General features: G+C 42.3%; 1 protein-coding gene and 2 non-coding genes across 9 annotated transcripts in view; 1 reads left to right on the forward strand and 2 right to left on the reverse strand.

Moving 5' to 3' along the window:
- The window catches only part of BicC (protein bicaudal C), a 133762-nt gene that overhangs the window by 23834 nt on the left and 86855 nt on the right, over positions 1-23073 (forward strand). For 5 of the 7 annotated variants that reach the window (XM_070098140.1, XM_070098142.1, XM_070098141.1 and 2 more), the window contains exon 3: positions 515-584. The exons of 1 other annotated variant lie outside the window; for it this stretch is intronic. In XM_070098140.1, coding sequence (XP_069954241.1) covers positions 515-584 — 70 coding nt within the window. Of the gene's footprint in view, positions 1-514; positions 585-3574; positions 3851-23073 lie in introns of those variants that run through there. One more of the 7 variants, XM_070098143.1, reaches the window with a different exon arrangement.
- LOC128699534 (U6 spliceosomal RNA) lies at positions 13318-13424 on the reverse strand. Its single transcript, XR_008408617.1, has one exon. It is a non-coding gene; the product is annotated as a U6 spliceosomal RNA (small nuclear RNA).
- LOC128699535 (U6 spliceosomal RNA) lies at positions 18830-18936 on the reverse strand. Its single transcript, XR_011393724.1, has one exon. It is a non-coding gene; the product is annotated as a U6 spliceosomal RNA (small nuclear RNA).

Below are 23073 nucleotides of genomic sequence, written 5' to 3' on the forward strand. Positions count from 1 at the left end.
GAGTAGTACTAATAAACTCAGACCCTCTCCAGGTACACACAAGTAAACCACACATAATAATTATTATAATGTATACCCTCTCCAGGTAAACATAGGAAGAGAGAAGCTTATGACAACACTCTGGTCCAACTTGGACTTTGGAATAACAATGATAATCGGAATGAAGTACAACGACACAGTTAATTTTTTAAAGTATTTGTCCACATATTTCTCATGGGGAAGCCCTAAACCAGTAGGAGACGTACAGTTGCTGGGAATGGGTGGTAATTAACGGTGATTCAAGGAAGGAAAAGACAGCTCAAATTTCATGGATGACGATCCTTAACCTTCCATTTTTCAGGGAGTGGAGGGAACCGCCATGATACTTGTGAAGAGCTCTTGATCCAAGAAATTGGAGCAAACGTCCCCTTGAATCAAACCTGAAAACTTCTAATTTCTCCAGGTGTTGTATGAACTTGCGGGTTTAGCGCTTCTCTTAAAATAAATATGAAAAAATATATTTTCTCTACTTCAGATAATGGATGACACAAAGACGGAGATTAAATATCCCAAGTTCCTTAAAGTTGGTGCCAGGAACAAGAAGGGTGAGTACTACATTTATGAGTATGTACATTGAGGCGCATTTGATTTTCTGGGGATAGCTTTCCCCCCTTTGGTTCTCTGGGGAGGCTTCCCTCCTTTTTTTATTCTCGTGGGAAACTCTCCTTTTTTTCTCTGGGGGAACTCCCCCTTTTTTTCTCTGGGGGAACTCCCCCTTTTTTTCTCTGGGGGAACTCCCCCTTTTTTTTCTTTGGGGGGAACTCCCCCTTTTTTTTCTTTGGGGGAAACTCCCCCTTTTTTTTCTTTGGGGGGAAACTCTCCCTTTTTTCTCTGGGGAAACTCTCCCTTTTTTCTGTGGGGAACTCTCCCTTTTTTTCTCTGGGGGAAACTCTCCCTTTTTTTTCTCTGGGGGAAACTCCCCCTTTTTTCTCTGGAGGAAGCTCCCCCCCCGTTTTGATTCTCTGGAGGAGACTTCCCCTTGATTCTCTGGGGAAGGCTCACGTCGCCAGGTTTCACTTGTATATTCACCATAAACTTTATACTCTACATAGTGTCTGGACTACATGTTTAGTGTCCTTACCCCTTGCGGAGGGGGATTTCTGTCTTTGTCTCCCTCAGCGGTTACTCTACCTAGATTTTAATATCCCGGGAGAGTCCCTGTTTATTTCCCAGCTGTTACCGTTTGTCTAGTTTATAATTTTCTGGAGAAGTTCTCGTCCATGTCTCCACGGTTACTCTCAGTTCGTAGCTATGGTTGTAACACTAACCTCCCTCCCCCACATCTGACTATTCTCAGTAGCTCTGCCTAGTATCCACCAGTGACACAAAAGTGCCATTACCTGAACAACCAGCCACAATGCCATGGCACCAACAATTCACCCACACCTAGAGGAAACTAAACTTGTTCCGTCCTAGATCACTATTAAGTGCGCCTATTGTAGAACCCTGTGGAAGCAGTCACTTTGACTTTTTGGGGGTTATCCTAGGTAATCTAGACATATGCTGCTATGTATGATAATTATCATAATTATAATTATCATTATTGCTGGAACAAAGCTGTTGTGACACGTAGGTATATATTGAAAAGTAGAGCTAACAATTTTAACCATGATATTCATTATCAGTGACCTAAAATTAATTGGAAATTGCTACTCGGAAGTATTTTGGTTGTTTACCAGTGTTATTTATGTATTTGTGTACCTGTACCTGAATGAACTTACGAGTGGTTGTAGCACATGTTGACAGGTACAGTACATGTTTCAGTTGTTACAGCACATGCAGGTAAGTAAAACATGTGCAACAGTTACGTGTCTTATTCTGAAATGTTCTCTCTAGGCTGGAATACTGCTGTACATTAACATCTCCATACAAAGCAGGTGAAATCGCAGATCTAGAGAGTGTACAGAGATCCTTTACTGCACGTATAAGTTCTGTCAAGCACCTTAACTACTGGGAACGCTTGGAAGCACTTTACTTGTACTCGTTGGAACGCAGGAGGGAGATATATATCATAATCTACACTTGGAAAATCTTGGAAGGAATGGTCCCAAATCTGCACACAGAAATCACTCCCTACGAAAGTAAAAGACTGGGCAGGCGATGCAAAATGCCGCCAATAAAAAGTAGGGGCGCCATTGGTACACTAAGAGAAAACACCATAAGTGTCCGGGGCCCAAAACTGTTCAACAGCCTCCCATCAAGCATTAGGGGAATTGCCAATAAACCCCTGGCTGCCTTCAAGAGAGAGCTGGACAGATACCTAAAGTCAGTGCCGGATCAGCCGGGCTGTGGCTCGTACGTTGGACTGCGTGCGGCCAGCAGTAACAGCCTAGTTGATCAGGCCCTGATCCATCGGGAGGCCTGGTCATGGACCGGGCCGCGGGGGCGTTGATCCCCGGAATAACCTCCAGGTACACATTAGGCTTTATCAGTCGAAGACAGAGGTAGAAAATATTCATCACCTCTATATTCGACTTAATTTTAAACGAGTTCTTGCTAATTGAGCTCGTTTAAAATTAAGTCCTCTCTAAAAAACATTTTATCTTATACATTTAAATTTTTTTTCACATGTTAATGTAAAAATTAATAATTTTGTACTAAAAGAATCTTAGAAAATTAACTAACCTTATTATAACAAGCGCATTTAATTTAGCCTAATCCAACTAAATATATTTTAGATAAGTTTACAATAATTTAATAAACACAGTGAAATATATATTTTTTCGTTTGGTTCAGAATGATTTTTGCAAAATTATTGCATACACAAATTTTCGCTTGTCTTATTCGGCAAGAAGAGCGTTGCTATTTAAGCCAAAATAGCAAGTTTTACCTATTCAGCACCACATTATGTATATAATTTTATTTTATATTGTGCGTGTGTATACGTACATATGGTGTGTGTACACGAAATATTGCTGCTGATACTTGGCTGCACAATTAACTCAATAGGTTTCAAAAGTTAGGCTTGGTTTTAATTTCCGAGGTTTGCATGAAGGTGTGTTGATAGCACTGGCGCCTGGAAATTCCTGTTTAATCTTCTTTCTTATGATTTTTTTCACCACAGGTAATTTATTCCACGTTCACTGTATAATAGAAAAGAGGTTCGTCGTAAATGTAGTGGATAGTTGTTAGTAATAATTAGATCATAGGCGTCTGGAGGTCTTCGTTCAGACATTACAATATGGTGGCGTTGGGCAGTGTCTCGATGCTTGAGAAATTTACACCGAGGCTTGTTTTTGTTTAATATAATTTTTGCTGGGAGGGTAATGTTTAAATTTTATAACTAAACCTGACTATTTGTTGTATTCAGACATTTTTGGTATGTTGTTGAGTTATCGCTGAAACACTTTGGAGGTATTTTTATATTTTTCAGTGAAACGAACGTGGGAAAGTAAATGTCGGTCCATTCTCACGGCGCTCTGCCCCCAAAGTCAAAACTCGTGTGGGGGTCAGTCTGTCTTGAAATGTTGAGGTGTAGACAGCTGCTCCTTGCGCGGTAGAATTCCTTACTGACCATCTGTATAGCAGTGGGAGGAAGTTAGATGATTTGCAGGGGGCGTCCCTGGTATACCCCCAGCTGTGTGGGAGGTCTTGACCCCACCACCAGCTACCAAAATTCTCCACCCCTTGTAAGGCGAGCAACTGATGTCCATGACGTTTGTCTCGGAGCGCCCACACGCTTCCCCACCCATGTCCGGGGTGGAGGGCGGCTACTACCACCCCCACTCTGTTCTGAGCACGTTTCTTCCAGCCGTGGTGGGGAACCACCCATCACGTTTCCACCAACAATGGCCGATACGTTGCTTGTCCGGTGAGTGAGACTTCCTCCAGCATCCAGGAATAAAAGGAACCTCCAGATTAGCGACATAATAGGGATCAGATTGGGTACTTCTCCCTCCCCCTCCCAGAAACTGTAAAGGGCCCCTGATCCAAGGAGTTTGAGCTATCCTCTTATTTTTCCTTTAAACGGATTACCTCCCATTTCCCAGACGCTGTATAATCCCTTCGAGTTGAACGCTACTCCATGATAAAACCAATTCCTAAATTTATTTAACGTAATTGTGTATAAAATTGTCACATGTATATCACATCTGTGACGATGTGTTTTTGAGAACTTGAGATGCTTCAGTAAATCTTGTTCCAGCAGTAACAACTGCTTTAATGTTTGCTCAGGAAAATTATATTCACTGAATATTTCCATGTAAGTAAATTAGTGTTTTCCTCATCAAGGAGGTTTTGTGAAATGGTTAAAACCGGACGGTCTTATGATAAACCAGGTGAGAGATGTATAAATATGGTTTAATGACAATAATGGAAAAGAGTATTTTAGGTGGGTTTTAAAAATAGATTGGACAGCCTGTTGCAGTGTAATTTGTTCTTTAAGGAGGTACCGTAATGGTGAAACATTCTGGAACCAGGGAACTGGAAATACTTTCACTTGGATTTCATCTGAGCTTCTCCCATTCCCAAGGTGGTGTACGACCCTTTTGTTTTTAGCTCTTTCCTTCCCTCGAGGGAGGTTCCCTAATGCTGGTGATGGTTTTATCATTCACAAAATTTCAGTTGTCCTCCTCCACTTTAGATAAGACCTGATTGCTTCCAGTTTTCCAGTCGCGGTGACCCCTTTCGCGCTTTCCCCTAAATACAGTAATTTAGCTTTTCCTATGAATGTAATAATTAAAATAGTTTTAATAGTTTCTGCAGTGTATCTCCAAATTGTTTGCAAGAGTTGATTCATAGTTCTTGACCCTTCCTCACCTGTAATAGTGTACTCACCTGGTTGTTTATAGGGGCTAAGTCAGTTCTGGCATTACAATATTCTAATCAGCGTTTTGAATGAAATCATTATAGCCCCATCCCTGGTCCACTACCATTGTTCATCTTCGCTGTGAACCTTCCATCATCTGCAGTTAACTTAAAACGCCTTCTCGCACCACAAGTGATAAAAAATAACCACGACCATAATTTTTAAAGGGGTGGACCGGTAAGCCAGCGGAAGGCCTCGATCAGATGACTAGAAGCTCCAACGGCGGGTCATCATCTGACCAAGATGCGCGTCAGGAAAAACGCTTGTCCTGTTTCTTGACTAGCCTTATTTAACCTAACCTAACCTAGCTCCTTTAGATTTTAAGTGGCTGGTCTTCACTCACTTCCAGTCGCATTACTTTGTTAGTATCCACTTCCATGCAAAGGGAATGCAAGCAAGCGCTTGTAGGCGAGTACAAGTTAGTGCTTTCATTCAGGCCAGTGAGCCAGCTAGCGTGCTCGGTAACACCTATAATGCTAGCATAAATTGAACTGTTGTAAGGTTTGTTAGGAAACATGACAAGCGTTTCATGACCCACCGCTGGATCTTTTGGTCATTTGACTGACGCCTTCCGCTGGCTTACCGGTCCACCCCGTTTAAAAAGTACGGTTATAATTAATAACCATTAGAAATTAGTCTGTATTAGTTACTAAGGTGGTTTGATACCTTCACTATACACAGCCCGTACCCATCATGTTTGCGGTGGTCAAATGACTACAGTTACTAAATGGGTCAGAGAACTAGCATCCAACATTAAGCTAACCTAAGCAGTTACAGTAGTAATGAACGTTCTACTCGTATACTGAGGTGGTAGTAGTGTTAGTTTATTTAAATATAACTCGAGTCTCGTGTGTGCGTGCACAGACGGGTGTGGTGTGAAGTGAGCGAGTGCATTAGTAAACATGATGCTTGTGACAGTGCACTATCGGTGTGACAAGTGATGTGTAGTTACTGCCCCCCTCTTCATACAGGGGTGCCATGATGCCAGGGAAGGACTCTTGATCTGAGGAACAGGAGCTACCTTCCCTTTCGGCTAAGACCTTATTAATACCCTTTACCAGGCCTGGTAAATAATCACCCCTTTACCAAGAGTGGAAAAGGGTAATTACCCCTCTCCAGGCCTGGTAAAGGGTTTAAGCACAATCCCGGTAATTAATATTGTGGTTAAACACGCATGAGGAAACACTAGGATATACTTTAAAACGTTACAGCCCTAGGACCTTGATCAGGGTCAGGGCCCCAGGGTCAAAACTTTTTAATAAAATATGTCCTAGTGTTTGCTCACTTTAGGATTATAAAGAGTTGAGCACCTCCCAGTCTCAGGCTGACTAGCATAAGAATTGGTAGCGTCCTCAGCTCACACATGGATGGTCTGGGGTCGATTCCCGGCACGGGTGAAACGGTGGATATGTTTCCTTACACCTGCCACTTCACCTAGCATTAAGTAGGTACCTGGGTGTTAGCCAATTTTCGTCTACCTACCTCGAGTCTACCTGGAGGGAATTCCGGGGATCAACGTCCCCGCGGCCCGGTCCACGACCAGGCCGCCCGGTGGATCAGGGCCTGATCAACGAGGCTGTTACTGCTGGCCGCACGTAATCCAACTTACGAACCACAGCCCGGCTGATCCGGCACCGTCTTTAGGTATCTGTCCAGCTCCCTCTTGAAGACAAAGAGGGGTCTTCCCGTAATGCCCCTTATTGCTGGTGGGAGGCTGTTGAACAGTCTTGGGCCCCGGACACTTACTGTGTTTTCTCTTAGTGTACCAGTGACGCCCCTACTTTTCACTGGGGGTATGTTGCATCGCCTGCCAAGTCTTTTGCTTTCGTATGGAGTGATTGTTGTGTGCATATTAGGGACCAGTCCCTCCAGAATCTTCCAGGTGTAGATTATGATATATCTCTCTCGCCTGCGCTCTAGTGAGTACAAGTCAAGTGCTTCCAGGCGCTCCCAGTAGTTAAGGTGTTTGATGGAACTTATACGTATAGTAAAGGTTCTCTGTACATTCTCTAGCTCTGCAATTTCACCTGCCTTCAATGGGGATGTTAATGTGTATACAGCAGTATTCCAGCCTAGAAAGAATAAGTGATTTAAAAAGGATCATCATTGGCTTAGCATCTCTTGTCTTGAATGTTCTCATTATCCATCCTATCAGTTTCCTAGCAGATGTGATAGTGGCATTGTTGTGATCCTTGAAGGCGAGATCCTCTGACATTACCACTCCCAGGTCTCTCACATTACTTTTCCTGTCTATTGTGTGATTGGAGTTTGTAGTATACTCAGTTCTAGTTATTATTTCCTCCAGTTTTCCATAACGGAGTAGTTGGAATTTGTCTTCATTGAACATCATATTGTTCTCTGTTGCCCATTGGAAAACTTGGTTTATATCTTCTTGGAGGTTAACAGTGTCCTCAATGGATGACACTCTCATGCAGATCCTAGTATCGTCTGCAAAAGATGATACAGTGCTGTGGTTTACATCTCTGTCTATGTCTGATATGAGAATAAGGAACATGATAGGTGCGAGTACTGTGCCTTGTGGGACAGAGCTCTTCACTATGGCAGCATCTGATTTAACTCTGTTTACCACTACTCTTTGTGTGCGATTGGTTAGAAAGTTGAAGATCCATCTGCCTACTTTGCCAGTTATCCCTTTAGCACGCATTTTGTGTGCTATTACACCATGGTCGCACTTGTCAAAGGCTTTTGCAAAGTCTGTGTATACTACATCTGCATTTTGTTTGTTTTCCAGTGCATCTAGGACCATATAGTGGTCAAGCAGTTGCGAAAGGCAGGAGCGACCTGCTCTGAAACAATGTTGCCCTGGGTTGTGCAATTTTTGGGAGTCTAGGTGGTTTGCTATCCTGCTTCTTAGAACTCTTTCAAAGATTTTTATGATGTGGGACGTTAAAGCTATTGGTCTATAGTTCTTAGCTACTGCTTTGCTGCCACCTTTATGGAGTGGGGCTATATCTGTTGTTTTTAGTGACTGTGGAATCTCGCCTGTGTCTAAGCTCCTTCTCCATAGCATACTTAGGGCACGTGAGAGGGGTTTCTTGAAGTTTTTAATGAACACCGAGTTCCACGAGTCTGGGCCTGGGGATGAGTACATGGGCATGTCGTCGATGGCTTTCTCAAAGTCTAGTGGAGTTGTCATAAATCTGGCCTACATTGGCAGGGTTTTGAGGCTCATTCATGAAAAAATTGTTTGGATCATCTATCTTTAAACTGGTTAGTGGCTCACTGAACACTGAGTCATACTGCAATTTCAGTATCTCGCTCATTTTTTTGTTGTCAGTGTAGGATCCATCTTGTCTGAGCAGGGGCCCTATACTAGAAGTGGTTTTTGACTTGTTTTTGGCGTATGAAAAGAAATATTTCGAATTTCTTTCAATTTCATTAATCGCTTTTAGCTCCTCTTGTCTCTCCTGGATCCTGTACGAGTCCTTTAACTTCAGCTCAATATTTTCCACTTCCCTGGTTAGCACTACCTTCCGTGTATCAGATAATCTGGCATTCTTGAGGAGCTCAATGATTCTTCGTCTTCTCCTGTAGAGGGAGCGTCTCTCTCCAGTTTACTTCTTTTCTTTTGTCTTATAGGAATATACCTTGAACATACTTCAGCTACCAGGAGGGGAATCTTTTCGAGACATTGGTTAGGGTCCATGTAATTTAAGATATCCTCCCAGCATGTTTCATTTAGGGCATAGTTTACCCGATCCCAGATGATGATCTTGTTGTTGAAGTTGAATTTGGTAAAGGTACCCTCATAACTGAATGCATTGTGCCGATCAGGACTCCTGTGCATGCAAGTCTGGACTTCGATTAGATTGTGATCAGAATTTGTTGTTTTTGATATTATATTCCTTACCAGGTCCTCATTATTTGTGAAAATAAGGTCCAGTGTGGAAATAAATGGTATAAAATACCGACACAATGGCAATATAAACACAAATGCAGTATAATGTGATCCTTTATTGACTACGTTTCGCCCACACAGTGGGCTTTTTCAAGTCACAAACAGAACTACCTGGGGTGGAAGGAACGTGAGTATTTATAGTCCGGCTGAGGTCAGGTGAAGAATGCTGCATCTGATGATGTACCGAGTTGGGTTGTAGAGTCTAAAAACTTGGGTAGCTTGGAAAGGAGACTGGACAAGTTTGTGAGCAGACCTTCTGCAGTGTTCTTATGTGGGATAGCGATGAAGAAGTTTCTTGGCAAGTGGTTCAGCTATGTTATAGAAGCCACTATTCTGGTTGAAGTTGTCGGATATAGAAATAAGTGATGATTCCAGGATTCTTCGGTATTGAGTGTTGTCTTCTGTGGCGATAAGTCTTGAGTTTCTGTAGTTTATCAAGTGGTTGTGTGAATTACGGTGTTGTACGCAGGCATTCCTTGTGTAGTCAGACCTGCTTGCGTATTGGTGTTCTGAAATACGTGTTTGGAGGTCCCTTGATGTTTCGCCCACGTATAACTTGTTGCAGTCATTACAAGGGATTATGTATACCCCTGCAGAGGATGGAGGCTTGTCCTGCCTACTACTGGTGATGTCCTTGATGGTCGTGGTTGTGGAGGTAGATACTTGGAATGATGTTTTGGCAAAGATGTTGGAAACATGTTTGGCAATGGAGTTGGTGGGAAGGACTATGTATCTCTTCTCGGCAGTGTCTTCTCTGGGTGTGTTGAAGATGTTTAGTGCTCGCCGTCTGCAGTCCCTGATGAAGTGACGAGGATAGTGGAGTTTGGAAAATACCTGTTCAATTATAGTGCATTCTTCCTCAAGGAACTCGTTGCTGCAGATTCTGAGTGCACGCAGGAAGAAGCCTATAATTACACCACGTTTGGTTTTGGTGTCGTGGTGAGAGTAGAAGTGGAGAAGATCGTTTTGGTTGGTGGGTTTTCGATAGACTTTAAAACGAAGTTCGTGGTCAGCTTTGCAGAGTAGAACATCAAGGAAAGGAAGAGTGTTGTCGACCTCTTCTTCAAGTGTGAACTGGATTGAAGGCTCGACCTGGTTGAGCTTGTCTTGGAGAGCTTGAACGTTGAAGCGTTTAGGAGTTATGAGGAGAATGTCGTCAACATAACGGAGCCAGGTGACAGACGAAGGAATAATGGTGGAGAAACGTTCGTAGTCAATAAAGGATCACATTATACTGCATTTGTGTTTATATTGCCAAGGTCCAGTGTGTTCTCCAGTCTTGTTGGCTCCACTATTTGCTGGGTCACATTCTGGGGTAACTAAGATTAACCTAAGTTGTCCAGAATGCTCTGCATGACCAGGGGTTTCTGTAGAGTATGTCAGTAATGCCATTTAGGTCTAAATAAGTTGTCGTGTACTTGTAGAAATGAAGATTTATTATTAACGCAGAAAGTTGCTTAAATGTATATTTAATTGTATTAGTGTCTATGATGTGCTATAAATTTGCCGAAAATTATTTCATTGGACTGGGAAGACATTTGTATACAATTCAGGACATTGGAACCTCCTGTATTGTACATAGAGGAAACTGTTCACCATGAGTGACTTCACTCTTAATAATGAACATTAAAATGGTATATAATGGTATATAATAGTTTCATTTTAAGTAGCACTGGGTAGCATTGAAAATTGGGTTGTAATTGGATTGTAAAGGACCTGCCTAGTATGGGCCAACAGGCCTGCAACAGTGTTCCTCCATTCTTATGTTCTTAAGTAATGTCCTGAAGTGTCGTATCAACAGTTTTTCGGTATTATAACATTGACAGCTAGGCGAGGTTTATTCCGTCCACAGGTGGCACTGATTTTTGAGAATGAGAATGATTCCCATCTTTATTTTACTATATTTCCTTTACGTGGCTCCCAACGTCAGTTTCCTAACGCTTCTTTTAAATTTACAAATGCTGTTTTCTTAATTTTAGGTTAAGCTACGTTGGATTATGCTAGTTAGATAAAAATGTAGATTTTAACTACTGTTAGAAAAATGAAAAAATGGCCTTACATTGAAATAAGCCACCGACTTTTTTTTTGGGGTTATCGTTGGTAATAATTACACTTACGTGGATTTCTGCCTTAATAACCTTGACTTTGCCTGGTGGCAAAAGCTCTCCACACGGCGAGGGTCAGAGTTCGATTCCCGACGAAGGGGTGGAAACGTCGGACGCGTTTCCTTACACCGGTTGTCTGTGTTCACCCATCAGTAAAATGGGTACCTGGGTGTTAGTGGACTGGTGTGGGTCGCATCCTGGGACAAAACTGACCTAATTTACCCGAAATGCTCTGCACAACAAGGGGCTTTCTATGTAGTAGTATGTCATTGATGTCAGCTATGCCTGTATACCTTGTACATGTAGTAAATAAATATTATTATTATTATTATTATTATTATTATTATTATTATTATTATTATTATTATTATTATTATTATTATTATTAAGAAGAAGAAGAAGCAAGGGAAAAGCAGGTAACGTATACTATGAATTAACTGATGAAAATGTGAGCGGGTATTGTGTTACTCATGGTGAAGGAAGTGAATACACCAGTTCTCCAATCTATAGGTGTAAGTCGCGTCTCCGACCCATAACAATTATTTAAGGTACATGTACAAGGGTAAATAATTTTAATGTTCAATGTAATGGGGAGCCCATCACTTTGGTTTCATCAGTAAAATATTTGGGAATCCCCTTTGACCCATGCATGTCAGGAGAATTGATAGGGAACAGTGTAGAAAAGAAAGCGAATGCCAGACTGAAGTTCCTGTATAGACAAGCACAGTGTCTACCTACTGAGGCTCGCAGGACCCTATGTCTAGCCCTTATACAATGCCATATGGATTACGCATGCTCTTCTTGGTACTCTGCCTTGACAAAAAAAACTGAAAGATAGACTGCAAATCACCCAGAACAAAATCGTAAGATTCATCCTGGGGCTGGGACCAAGAGAACATGTAGGCCAGGATGAATTACAGCAGTTGGATATGCTGAATGTTGAAGACAGAGTAAAACAACTGAAGCTAAATCATGTTTATAAAATTGCTCACAAACAATGTCCAGAATATCTTGCTGTCAATTTTGTCAAGGTTGGGAACCAGAGCAATCATAGTACTAGGGGGAGAGAGCACAACTTTGTAGTACCCACAGTCAGTGGCCAGGCTTCAAACACCTTTTATTGTACAGCAATAAAGGAATGGAACAGACTGCCCACACATGTCAAAGCCAGTCATAGCATGAACCAGTTCAAGAAGAGTGCCAAAAGGTGTCTGATGAATGTAGCTACAGAAAGGGAGGGGAATGATTTTCTATTTTTTAGCTGACATGCGTGTAAATTTTACCATATTCCTAGTAATGACCCTCGTATTGTAGATAGTCTTAATGACCTTGGTGTAGTAGATAGTCTTTTTAGTATGATAATAAGATATCTCCATTGTAGAATAATAAGAAAATATTATAACCTTTATATTATAATAATAAGGTAAAAGGACCCCAATGGAAATAAGTCACTGTCTGACTTTTTTGGGTTATCCTAGGTTCTCTACACATATGCTGCTATGTATGATAATTCTATGTAACTGTATTTGTGTATACCTGAATAAACTTACTTACAGGCCTAGCTGACATAAATGAGATACTACTATATAGAAAGCCGCTTGTTATGCAGAGCATTTCGGGCAAATTAGGTTGTTTTTTTACCAGAATGTAACCCACACCAGTCGACTAACACACAGGTAACAGTTTTACTGATAGGTGAACATGGGCAGCAGGTGTCTTAAGGAAACACGTCCATTTCCACCCGTGCCGGGGATCGAACCACTGACCTCAGTGTGAGAGGTGAGTGCGCTAGCAATCGTAAGGGAATAGGCCGATCCTCTAGTCTATAATGTAAGGGACTAGGCCAAGCTTTGAATCAAGAGCCCTTCTAGGCCAATCCCCATGTCAGTGGGGAGAAATTGGAGAGTTTCCCGTGAAATATTACTATGCTGGACTCGTTGCAAAAGAAAACGTTATTGCAGTGAAGAGGAGACTAAGATATTGCAGCGACTCTGTTCTTCTTATTTTGTTAATAAATTTGGGAAAATTTTTTCTGGAGATTTCATTTAATCAAATTTAATTATTAGGATTGAAACAGCATATTATCTAGTAGAACTGAAGCTTTTAATTAACTTCCTAAATTACATTCGTACACAAACTTTCTTGTATGAAGGTCGTATATGCTGAGCAAACAATTATAATAAAAAAAATTGATTTTCAGGCGAATATGCATATATTTTTTTATTAGTGAGATATTAGTGTTGAGTAAAAAGTATCTGTACAGTGCAGGCTCTTAAGACTTTTAAATTAAAAATAAAAAAAAAAGTTATGCCCGGTATAGACTTGAACCCGGACTAGCAGGGAATGGCTGAGGGACGCTCTCTTACAAATTAACATATTTTTAAATGATACAAGCTTCACAGTGTAGTCTGATGTATCGCATACGATGAAACAAAACTGTTGCGGCCCAAAATGTGGAACGCTTCACGATTTTGCGTGTCATCCTTGCGCAGGGGCCATGCTAATCTTCTCTGTATCGTTCCAATTTTAGTATATGTACTGCCGAAGCAAGTACACCCAACTGGTAGTGGGAACCAGCCACTACCTGCCTGGCCGGACACCATGTAACTCGTGTAGATACTGTATATGTAATATTACATGCCAGTAATATTACTAGCATGTAATATAGGTAACGTGTAACAATTTCTGTAATGTATTAAATAGCCACTACAAATATAATTTGGTGTGGCTCCATACGACTAGTCGATGGGTTGTCATTATGTTTAATTCAAGGAGAGGGCAACCCCAATAACTTGGATCAAGAACCGGCATCTTCAATGAAATATTGGCTAAAAATATATCCACTGTATCTGATGTCTAGTGGTTTGCCAAATGGGGGGGGGGGAAGCCTCCCAAAATTTTATTAGCCCCCAAATAAAAATAACACTGATATAAACCTTGGTAATAAATACCGACAAGTTGGTTTAGAAAGACACGTAAGCAAACACTATGACATATTTATTTGAAAACGTTTCGGTCATAAGAACATAAGAAAGGAGGAACACTGCAGCAGGCCTGTTGGCCCATACTAGGCAGGTCCTTTACAATTCATCCCAATAACAAACATTTGACCAACCCAATTTTCAATGTGAAAGTTAAGACACATGTGCAACATCTGGATATCTTTATTCAATGCTACTGAAGAAATAAGCTCTGAACCAGACCTCAGACGCCGACGGTGCCTAGAAGCCTCACTAATCGCCGTCACCGACACTATAGAACGCAACACTGGAAACTACAAAATTTCAAAAACATTGGCATACATGATACTTAAGCAGGAGGGAGAGATATATCATAATCTACACTTGGAAAATCTTGGAAGGAATGGTCCCAAATCTGCACACAGAAATCACTCCCTACGAAAGTAAAAGACTGGGCAGGCGATGCAAAATGCCGCCAATAAAAAGTAGGGGCGCCATTGGTACACTAAGAGAAAACACCATAAGTGTCCGGGGCCCAAAACTGTTCAACAGCCTCCCATCAAGCATTAGGGGAATTGCCAATAAACCCCTGGCTGCCTTCAAGAGAGAGCTGGACAGATACCTAAAGTCAGTGCCGGATCAGCCGGGCTGTGGCTCGTACGTCGGACTGCGTGCGGCCAGCAGTAACAGCCTAGTTGATCAGGCCCTGATCCATCGGGAGGCCTGGTCGTGGACCGGGCCGCGGGGGCGTTGATCCCCGGAATAACCTCCAGGTAACCACCAACCCAACAACACAGGAGTCACATGATTTCAACGTCTACCCGTCCTCATCATAGGCAGAGGTTGTTTTGATAAGGACCTGCCTCGCATGGGCCAGTAGGCCTTCTACAGTGTTCCTCCATTCTTATGTTCTTATGACATTCCTCAGGTCATGTGCGTCACACCTCACTCTCCGCCTATATATATAATGCCTTTCTACCTCTGTATGTTAGAACAGACGGGTCATCGCAAGATTGAGACCCGTGCCAGGACTACGGTCTTGGCGAACATTATACATACATGTATGTTGGTAATAAATGGTATAAAATACCGACACAATGGAAATATAAACACAAATGCAATATAATGTGATCCTTTATTGACAACGTTTCACCCACACAGTGGGCTTTCTCAAGTCACACACGGATCTACCTGGGGTTGGAAGGTACAAGAGTATTTATAGTCAGAATGTTGAGGTCAGGTGAAGAATGCTGCATCTGATGATCCACCGGGTGGGGTTATAGAGTCTTGGGTAGCTTGGCAGGGGTATTGGACAAGTTGTAGACCTTCTGCAGTGTTCTATGTTCTTATGTGGGATAGCGATGAAGAAGTTTCTTGGCGAGTGGTTCAGCTATGCTATAGAAGCCATTGTTCTGGTTGAAATTGTTCGTTGTAGAGATAAGCGATGATTCCAGGATTCTTCTGTATTGAGTGTTGTCGGTATTTTATACCATTTATTACCATCGTGTCAAACACTGCAGTAGAAATGGATCCTTCACACAGAGAATACCTGGACCTTCTTCTAAAGGCTTACTCACTTCGCAACAGACACAATTTTCTTCGTGATTGCATCCAAGAAATGGTCTTACCAAGATCCACACCTCCTCAAATTGCCAACATCAAACCACCTTTCTCCGCTACAGCTCGGACCTACCTTGAAGAGTGTGCAGATGACTTAAACAATGCTACAAAGGAAGCTTTTCTCCAAGCCAGAACACTAGGCACAACACTCCGGGGCAACATGAACAGACGCACCGCCGAAATCATTCGCAGCAGAGTTACCACAGCGAATGTTCAACAGAAGATCAGACTTACTAGAAAACTACAAACACTCTGCGATAATAGTAATTGGAAAAGTTTAGGAAGACCTGAAATTATTCAAAATCTTTCATCTCGTCCACTGTCAACCACAGAAACTGAAGCCCTCAGCTTAGGCCTCAAATTCGCAACAGGAATTACGAAACCAAAACAAGACCTCAATTTCATCGCCAAAAACTACAGACACAATGACTCCGACTTCCAAAAAGGCTATCTTCAAGGCATCATCTCAGCAGCCATCTCAACACACAGCTCCCCAGTCATACCTCGACGTTACATCAATGCACTCAAAGGTTTAGCAGAAGACACGACCATCAGGGTCACCACCGCTGATAAAGGAGGTGGTGTTGTTATCATGAACACTGACGATTACAGGAACAAAATGCTCAATCTACTTAATGACCCAGATACCTACAAACCTCTCACAACTAACCAAGTGGACAACCTTACTAAAACTTTTCTTCAAAGGACTCGCCGCATTCTGAGGGGCTCAGAACAAGGGAAGAAACTTCTGCACACCATGCCCAGCAACCCCAGACCTGCCAGAATGTATGGCCTGCCAAAGACTCACAAGCCTGGTATCCCACTGAGGCCCATATCCTCGGGAATAGGCAGTGCTCCCCACCAGCTCTCAGGAATTCTCGCCAAACACCTCTCTAAACTCTTGGGCACTATCAGTCCAGCACATCTCAAACACTCGGGTGATCTTCTTAATCGCATTCGCAACATCAACATCAGGAACAAGAAACTTTCCAGCCTTGACGTGACTTCCCTATTCACCAAAGTACCTACTACACAAGCCATCGATCTCTTACGCAGGAAAATTGACGATTCACTTGATCTTCCCATTCCAGCCAGCGATTTCATCGACCTTGTTGAACTATGTGTTGGCTTTACGTGTTTCTCCTTCGAAAATCACCTCTTTCAGCAGACTTTTGGACTACCCATGGGTTCGCCACTCAGTGCAGTCCTGGCGAACTTATACATGGAACATCTAGAAGCCGAACGTTTCTCCACCATTATTCCTTCGTCTGTCACCTGGCTCCGTTATGTTGACGACATTCTCCTCATAACTCCTAAACGCTTCAACGTTCAAGCTCTCCAAGACAAGCTCAACCAGGTCGAGCCTTCAATCCAGTTCACACTTGAAGAAGAAGTCGACAACACTCTTCCTTTCCTTGATGTTCTGCTCTGCAAAGCTGACCACGAACTTCGTTTTAAAGTCTATCGAAAACCCACCAACCAAAACGATCTTCTCCACTTCTACTCTCACCACGACACCAAAACCAAACGTGGTGTGATTATAGGCTTCTTCCTACGTGCACTCAGAATCTGCAGCAATGAGTTCCTTGAGGAAGAATGCACTATAATTGAACAAGTATTTTCCAAACTCCACTATCCTAGTCACTTCATCAGAGACTGCAGACGGCGGGCATTAAACATCTTCAACACACCCAGAGAAGACACTGCCGAGAAGAGATACATAGTCCTCCCCAACAACTCCATTGCCAAACATGTTTCCAACATCTTTGCCAAAACATCATTCCAAGTATCTACCTCCACAACCACGACCATCAAGGACATCACCAGTAGTAGACAGGACAAGCCTCCATCCTCTGCAGGGGTATACATAATTCCTTGTAATGACTGCAACAAATTATATGTGGGCGAAACATCAAGAGACCTCCAAACACGCATTTCAGAACACCAATATGCAAGCAGGACTGACGATACAAGGAATGCCTGTGTACAGCATCGCAATTCACACAACCATTTAATTAACTACAGAAACTCAAGACTTATAGCCACAGAAGACAACACTCAATACAGAAGAATCCTGGAATCATCGCTTATCTCTACAACGAACAATTTCAACCAGAACAATGGCTTCTATAGCATAGCTGAACCACTCGCCAAGAAACTTCTTCATCGCTATCCCACATAAGAACATAGAACACTGCAGAAGGTCTACAACTTGTCCAATACCCCTGCCAAGCTACCCAAGACTCTATAACCCCACCCGGTGGATCATCAGATGCAGCATTCTTCACCTGACCTCAACATTCTGACTATAAATACTCTTGTACCTTCCAACCCCAGGTAGATCCGTGTGTGACTTGAGAAAGCCCACTGTGTGGGTGAAACGTTGTCAATAAAGGATCACATTATATTGCATTTGTGTTTATATTTCCATACATGTATGTTAGAAGTGATCAAGGTCCCAGGACCGAAACGTTTTCTAATAAATATGTCATAGTGTTTGCTTACGTGTCTTTCTAAACCAACTTGTCGGTATTTATTACCAAGGTTTATACCAAGCTCTGATGTGCAAGTCCCACTCAAATCCAACCCCTCCCACTCATGTACTTATCCAACCTAAATTTGAAACTACCCAAAGTCCTAGCCTCAATAACCCAACTTGGTAGACTGTTCCACTCATCAACTATCCTATTTCTAACATGTTAGAAGTGATCAAGGTCCCAGGACCGAAACGTTTTCAAATAAATATGTCATAGTGTTTGCTTACGTGTCTTTCTAAACCAAAAATAACACTGGAGACAAGTCCCCCGGGGCCACCTCTTCCAACGGGATTGCTACCCATATGCCTCTCATATACGTATAAATAAAACTTGGTTTCGGAATGGAAATAAGTCACTTTGACTTTTATGGGTTATCCTAGGTAAATTACATTATATGATAATTGTACTTGTGTATACGTGTGTAATTTAATAAGTAGGTAATTAAGTTTATTCAGGTTAACACAAATACAGTCATATAGATTATCATACACAGCAGCATATATGTAAAGAGCCTAGGAAACTCCAAAAAGTCAGATAGTGACTCATTTCCATTGGTGTCCTTTGGTACAGGTACACAAGTACATTACACGAATGATCATATATAAGTAACATGTATGTAAATTACCTAGGATAACCCCTCCCCTCCCCCAAAAAAAATCATAAATTTAGTCTCTGCTGAGATTAATTATTAAAAAAAAAAAAAAAAATGGTACAAGGTGGACTCGAACCTCGCGCACCTCGGGCTGAGGGCTAGTGTGACGCACTTGTACAAATTCACAAAAAGATACAAAATTTCCGGTTTGTTTTGATGTGTCATACGATGAAACAAAACTGTTGCGGCCCAAAATGTGGAACGCTTCACGATTTTGCGTGTCATCCTTGCGCAGGGGCCATGCTAATCTTCTCTGTATCGTTCCAATTTTAGTATATGTACTGCCGAAGCAAGTACACCCAACTGGTAGTGGGAACCAGCCACTACCTGCCTGGCCGGACACTGTGGTACCTTTGTAAGCTTATTTAGATAAGGTCTACCTGCCCGGAGTCTACCTGGAGGGTATTCCGGGGGTCAACGCCCCCGCGGCCCGGTCCACGACCAGGCCTACCGGTGGATCAGGGCCTGATCAACCAGGCTGTTACTGCTAGCCGCACGTAGTCGAGTGTACCAACCACAGCCCGGCTGATCCGGCACCGACTTTAAGTATCTATCCAGCTCCCTCTTGAAGGCAGCCAGGGGCCTATTGGTAATTCCCCTTGTGCTTGGTGGGAGGCTGTTGAACAGTCTTGGACCCCGGACACTTACGGTGTTTTCTCTTAGTGTACCAATGGCGCCCCTACTTATAATTGGGGGCATTTTGTATCGCTTGCCCAGTCTTTTACTTTTGTGGGGAGTGATTTCTGTGTGCAGATTTGGGGCCATTCCTTCCAGGATTTTCCAAGTGTAGATTATGATGCATCTCTCTCTCCTGCGTTCCAGCGAGTACAAGTCAAGTGCTTTCAAGCGTTCCCAGTAGTTGAGGTGCTTGACAGAACTTATACGTGCAGTAAAGGTTCACTGTACACTCTCTAGATCTGCAGTTTCACCTGCTTTGAATGGAGATGTTAATGTACAGCAGTATTCCAGCCTAGAGAGAACAAGTTATTTGAAAAGGACCATTATAAATTGGCTTGGCATCTCTTGTTTTCGAACTTTCTCATTATCCATCCTATCATTTTCTTTGCACTTGTGATCGTGGCACTGTTGTGATCCTTGAAAGTGAGATTCTCAGACATTACCACTCCCAGGTCCTTTACATTATTTTCCGCTCTATTGTATGGCCAGAGTTTGTAGTATACACTGTTCTAGTTATTATCTCCTCCAGTTTTCCATAACGGAGTAGTTGGAATTTGTCCTCATTGAACATCATATTGTTGTCTGTTGCCCACTGGAAAACTTGGTTTATATCATCTTGGAGGTTAACCGTGTCCTCAATAGATGAGTCTCTCGTGCAGATCCTTGGTATCGTCTGCAAAGGATGACACGGTACTGTGGATTACATGTCTCTGTCTGTCAGATATGAGGATGAGAAACAGGATGGGGGCGAGTACTATGCCTTGTGAAACAGAGGTTTTCACTATGGCAGCTTCCGATTTAACTCTGTTGACCACTACTCTTTGTGTTCGATTGGTTAAGAAGTTGAAGATCCATCTCCCCACTTTGCCAGTTATTCCTTTAGCACGTATTTTGTGCGTTATTACGCCATGATTGCACTTGTCAAACGCTTTTGCAAAGTCTGTATATTACATCTGCATTCAGTTTTTCTGCCAGTGCATCCAAGACCATATCATAGTGATCCAGTAGTTGTGAGAGGCAGGAGCGACCTACCCTGAACCCATGTTGCCCTGGATTGTGCAGTTTTTGGGAGTCCAGGTAGTTTGCAATCATGCTTCTTAGCACACTTTCAAAGATTTTTATAATGTGGGACGTCAGAGCTATTGGTCTATAGTTCTTAGCTAATGCTTTGCCGCCACCTTTATGGAGTGGGGCTACATCCGTTGTTTTAAGTGGCTGTGGAATTTCATGCAAATAAAGTTTTATGTAAGTTTATTGAGGTATGGGTACATGACAATAGTTACACAAATTATCATACATAAATGTGTAAATTACCCAGGATAACCCACCCAAAAAAGTGACTTATTTCCATTGGAGTCCTACAAAATTGTGATATTTAATACAAATACAAATTTTTATTTCTCTATGCTGTATAAAATAATGTTTCCGTGTAATAAAATATTGGTAGGCGCAAAAGAAAGACTAACTAGTAAGTAATGCATTTCGGGCACCTGTTTATGCTCAAGTATTTTTGCCAGATTAAGCACTCTGGCACTCTGGATGAATAGGCTACATTGGTTACAATTGGCATTTTGTATTCTATCACCTTACATTTACATTAAATTTAATAGGACCGTGAAAGTGCCTCCCCCCCTCTCCCCCCTGAAAAATGAAAGTAACTGTACTACATCATATTCAGGTGTTCTTTTATCGTTTTTTTGAAGCAGTAGTCGGATATTGAGCATTTAAAATCTGGCAGAGACTAACAAATTTTTAACCATTTATCTGGATGGAATATTATGTTCACGAGATGAAGATGGCGGCGCAAAGATAATGTGAAATCCTCATATAAAGTGTTCCGACATTTTGGGCCCCTGACAGCATTTCATCGTATACTACACGTCAGAACATTGGCAAGCTATATTTTTAATTATTAAATGTATGTGTGGATTTGTAAGAAATACTACTTATGAGCACAAGAGGCTTAGACGGTGCAGGATACCTCCAATGAAAAGCAGGACAGCGATAGTATACTGAAAGAACTCGTTAAGTGAACCACGACTCGAACACCTTTCTTCATGCATAAGGGGGTTTACCAACAAACCTCTAGCTATCTTTAAGATGGAACTCGACAAATTCCTCAGAACAGTTCCTGACCAACCGCTTGTGGTGCATATGTTGGACTGCGGGTGGCGGATACTAACAGCATAATCGATCAGGTTAGCAACAAGGCAGCGTGATCTGGGGACTTCACCAAAGTATCAGATATAAACCGTTACTATAAAAAATTGTGTACAGATACACACCTAAGTGTATTATATCTTTAGTTACTATGCACGAGTGTGAGTGTGCTCTCAGCAAACTTATATTTATAGTGATGAAGTGGACCGTTGGTGCACTGCACATTTATTACAAGTAGAGAACACATGAGAAAGTGTCCGGGATCAGGGTTTATCTCTTGTGTTATGGTGAAGGGTACGCGTCCATCTGGCTAAACAAAACATTAGGTCAAGTTTGTGGTTGTAGGTGGTGATGCTCTTCTCTTCCATTTAGATGGTGCGATTATCCCTTTGGCTTATTGTTTTGTATAGTTATGAGAATTGTGCTACACCCAGGGTTAGGTTAGGTAAGGTTAGTCAGGAAACAGGATAAGTGTTTCCTGACATGGGTCTTAGTGAGATGATGACCCGCCGTTGGAGCTTTTGGTCATCTGACCGAAGCCTTCCGCTGGCTTACCGGTCCACCCCTTGAAAAATTGTGGTCATTTATAACCATTTAGTTACACCCAGGGACTGCGCCAGAATTTCTGTTGGGGAGGGAAGGGGATGAGGAAGGGGAGGACAGTCTGCTCAGTAGTAGGAGGAGACGCGTTTTGAAGCAAGGGGAGGAATGGATCAGTAATCTTTCACTAGCATCCAGGCACATTCATTATTGCACAGCTTGTTGCATGATGCACTTGAACCTGCTTCGACCATCATATGATGTTCACTGAAAACATTTCAAACACAAATCTGTGCTCTTAATGATAGCAGTTGGTAACGTTCCATGGCTTGTGTGCGCGCGTGCGTACGTGTGCGTTTTGTACTATGTATGTACATGTATATAAAGAACAATGAAAACTCAGTGGTTATAATCGTAACCATAATTTTTAAAGGAGTTGACCGGTATGCCAGTGGAAGGACTCGGTCAGATGACCAAAAGATCAAGCTGTGGGCTATATAACTAAAGAGCCACGTCAGGAAACGTTAATCTTTTTTGTTTCCTGACAGCCTAACCTAAGTTAACCTAACTTAACCTTCCCTACATCTCCTCAACACCTTTGATGGTGTGAACCTTTATTGCTGTCTAAAATATTTGGCAGGAGACGTGTTAGAATTTGTTTTTCTAGTTTTCCGACATCACTGAGAGGTAATTTAGTAGCTGCTACTGTTGTAAATTATAAGTCTGATCCCAGAGAAGCAACGAATGAGAAGTGTAGAGAGGAGGGTGACCTGGAGGCGGCAGGAAGGGGTGATGGCACCACCAGCCTCCTCTGACCGCGCCCTTTCCCAAGGCATTGTTGACTCCTGCTGCTTTCGCATTCCCTCATGGAATTCATTAAAATTCTCCTGCAGCGGAGGCGTCAGCATCCTACTCTTACTCTGGCGGCGGCAGCGCCGCCTGCAGCAGACTTGACGTGCGTGGTGACCTTGAGAGCTCTCACCTGTTGCGCCTCTCGCAGCTCTTGTGACTTACTTATTGCTCTCTGGTTCTACTCCTCGACTCCTTTCCTACCCT

The sequence above is a fragment of the Cherax quadricarinatus genome, chromosome 61, assembly GCF_038502225.1.
Source record: "Cherax quadricarinatus isolate ZL_2023a chromosome 61, ASM3850222v1, whole genome shotgun sequence".
NCBI classification, from domain to species: domain Eukaryota; kingdom Metazoa; phylum Arthropoda; class Malacostraca; order Decapoda; family Parastacidae; genus Cherax; species Cherax quadricarinatus.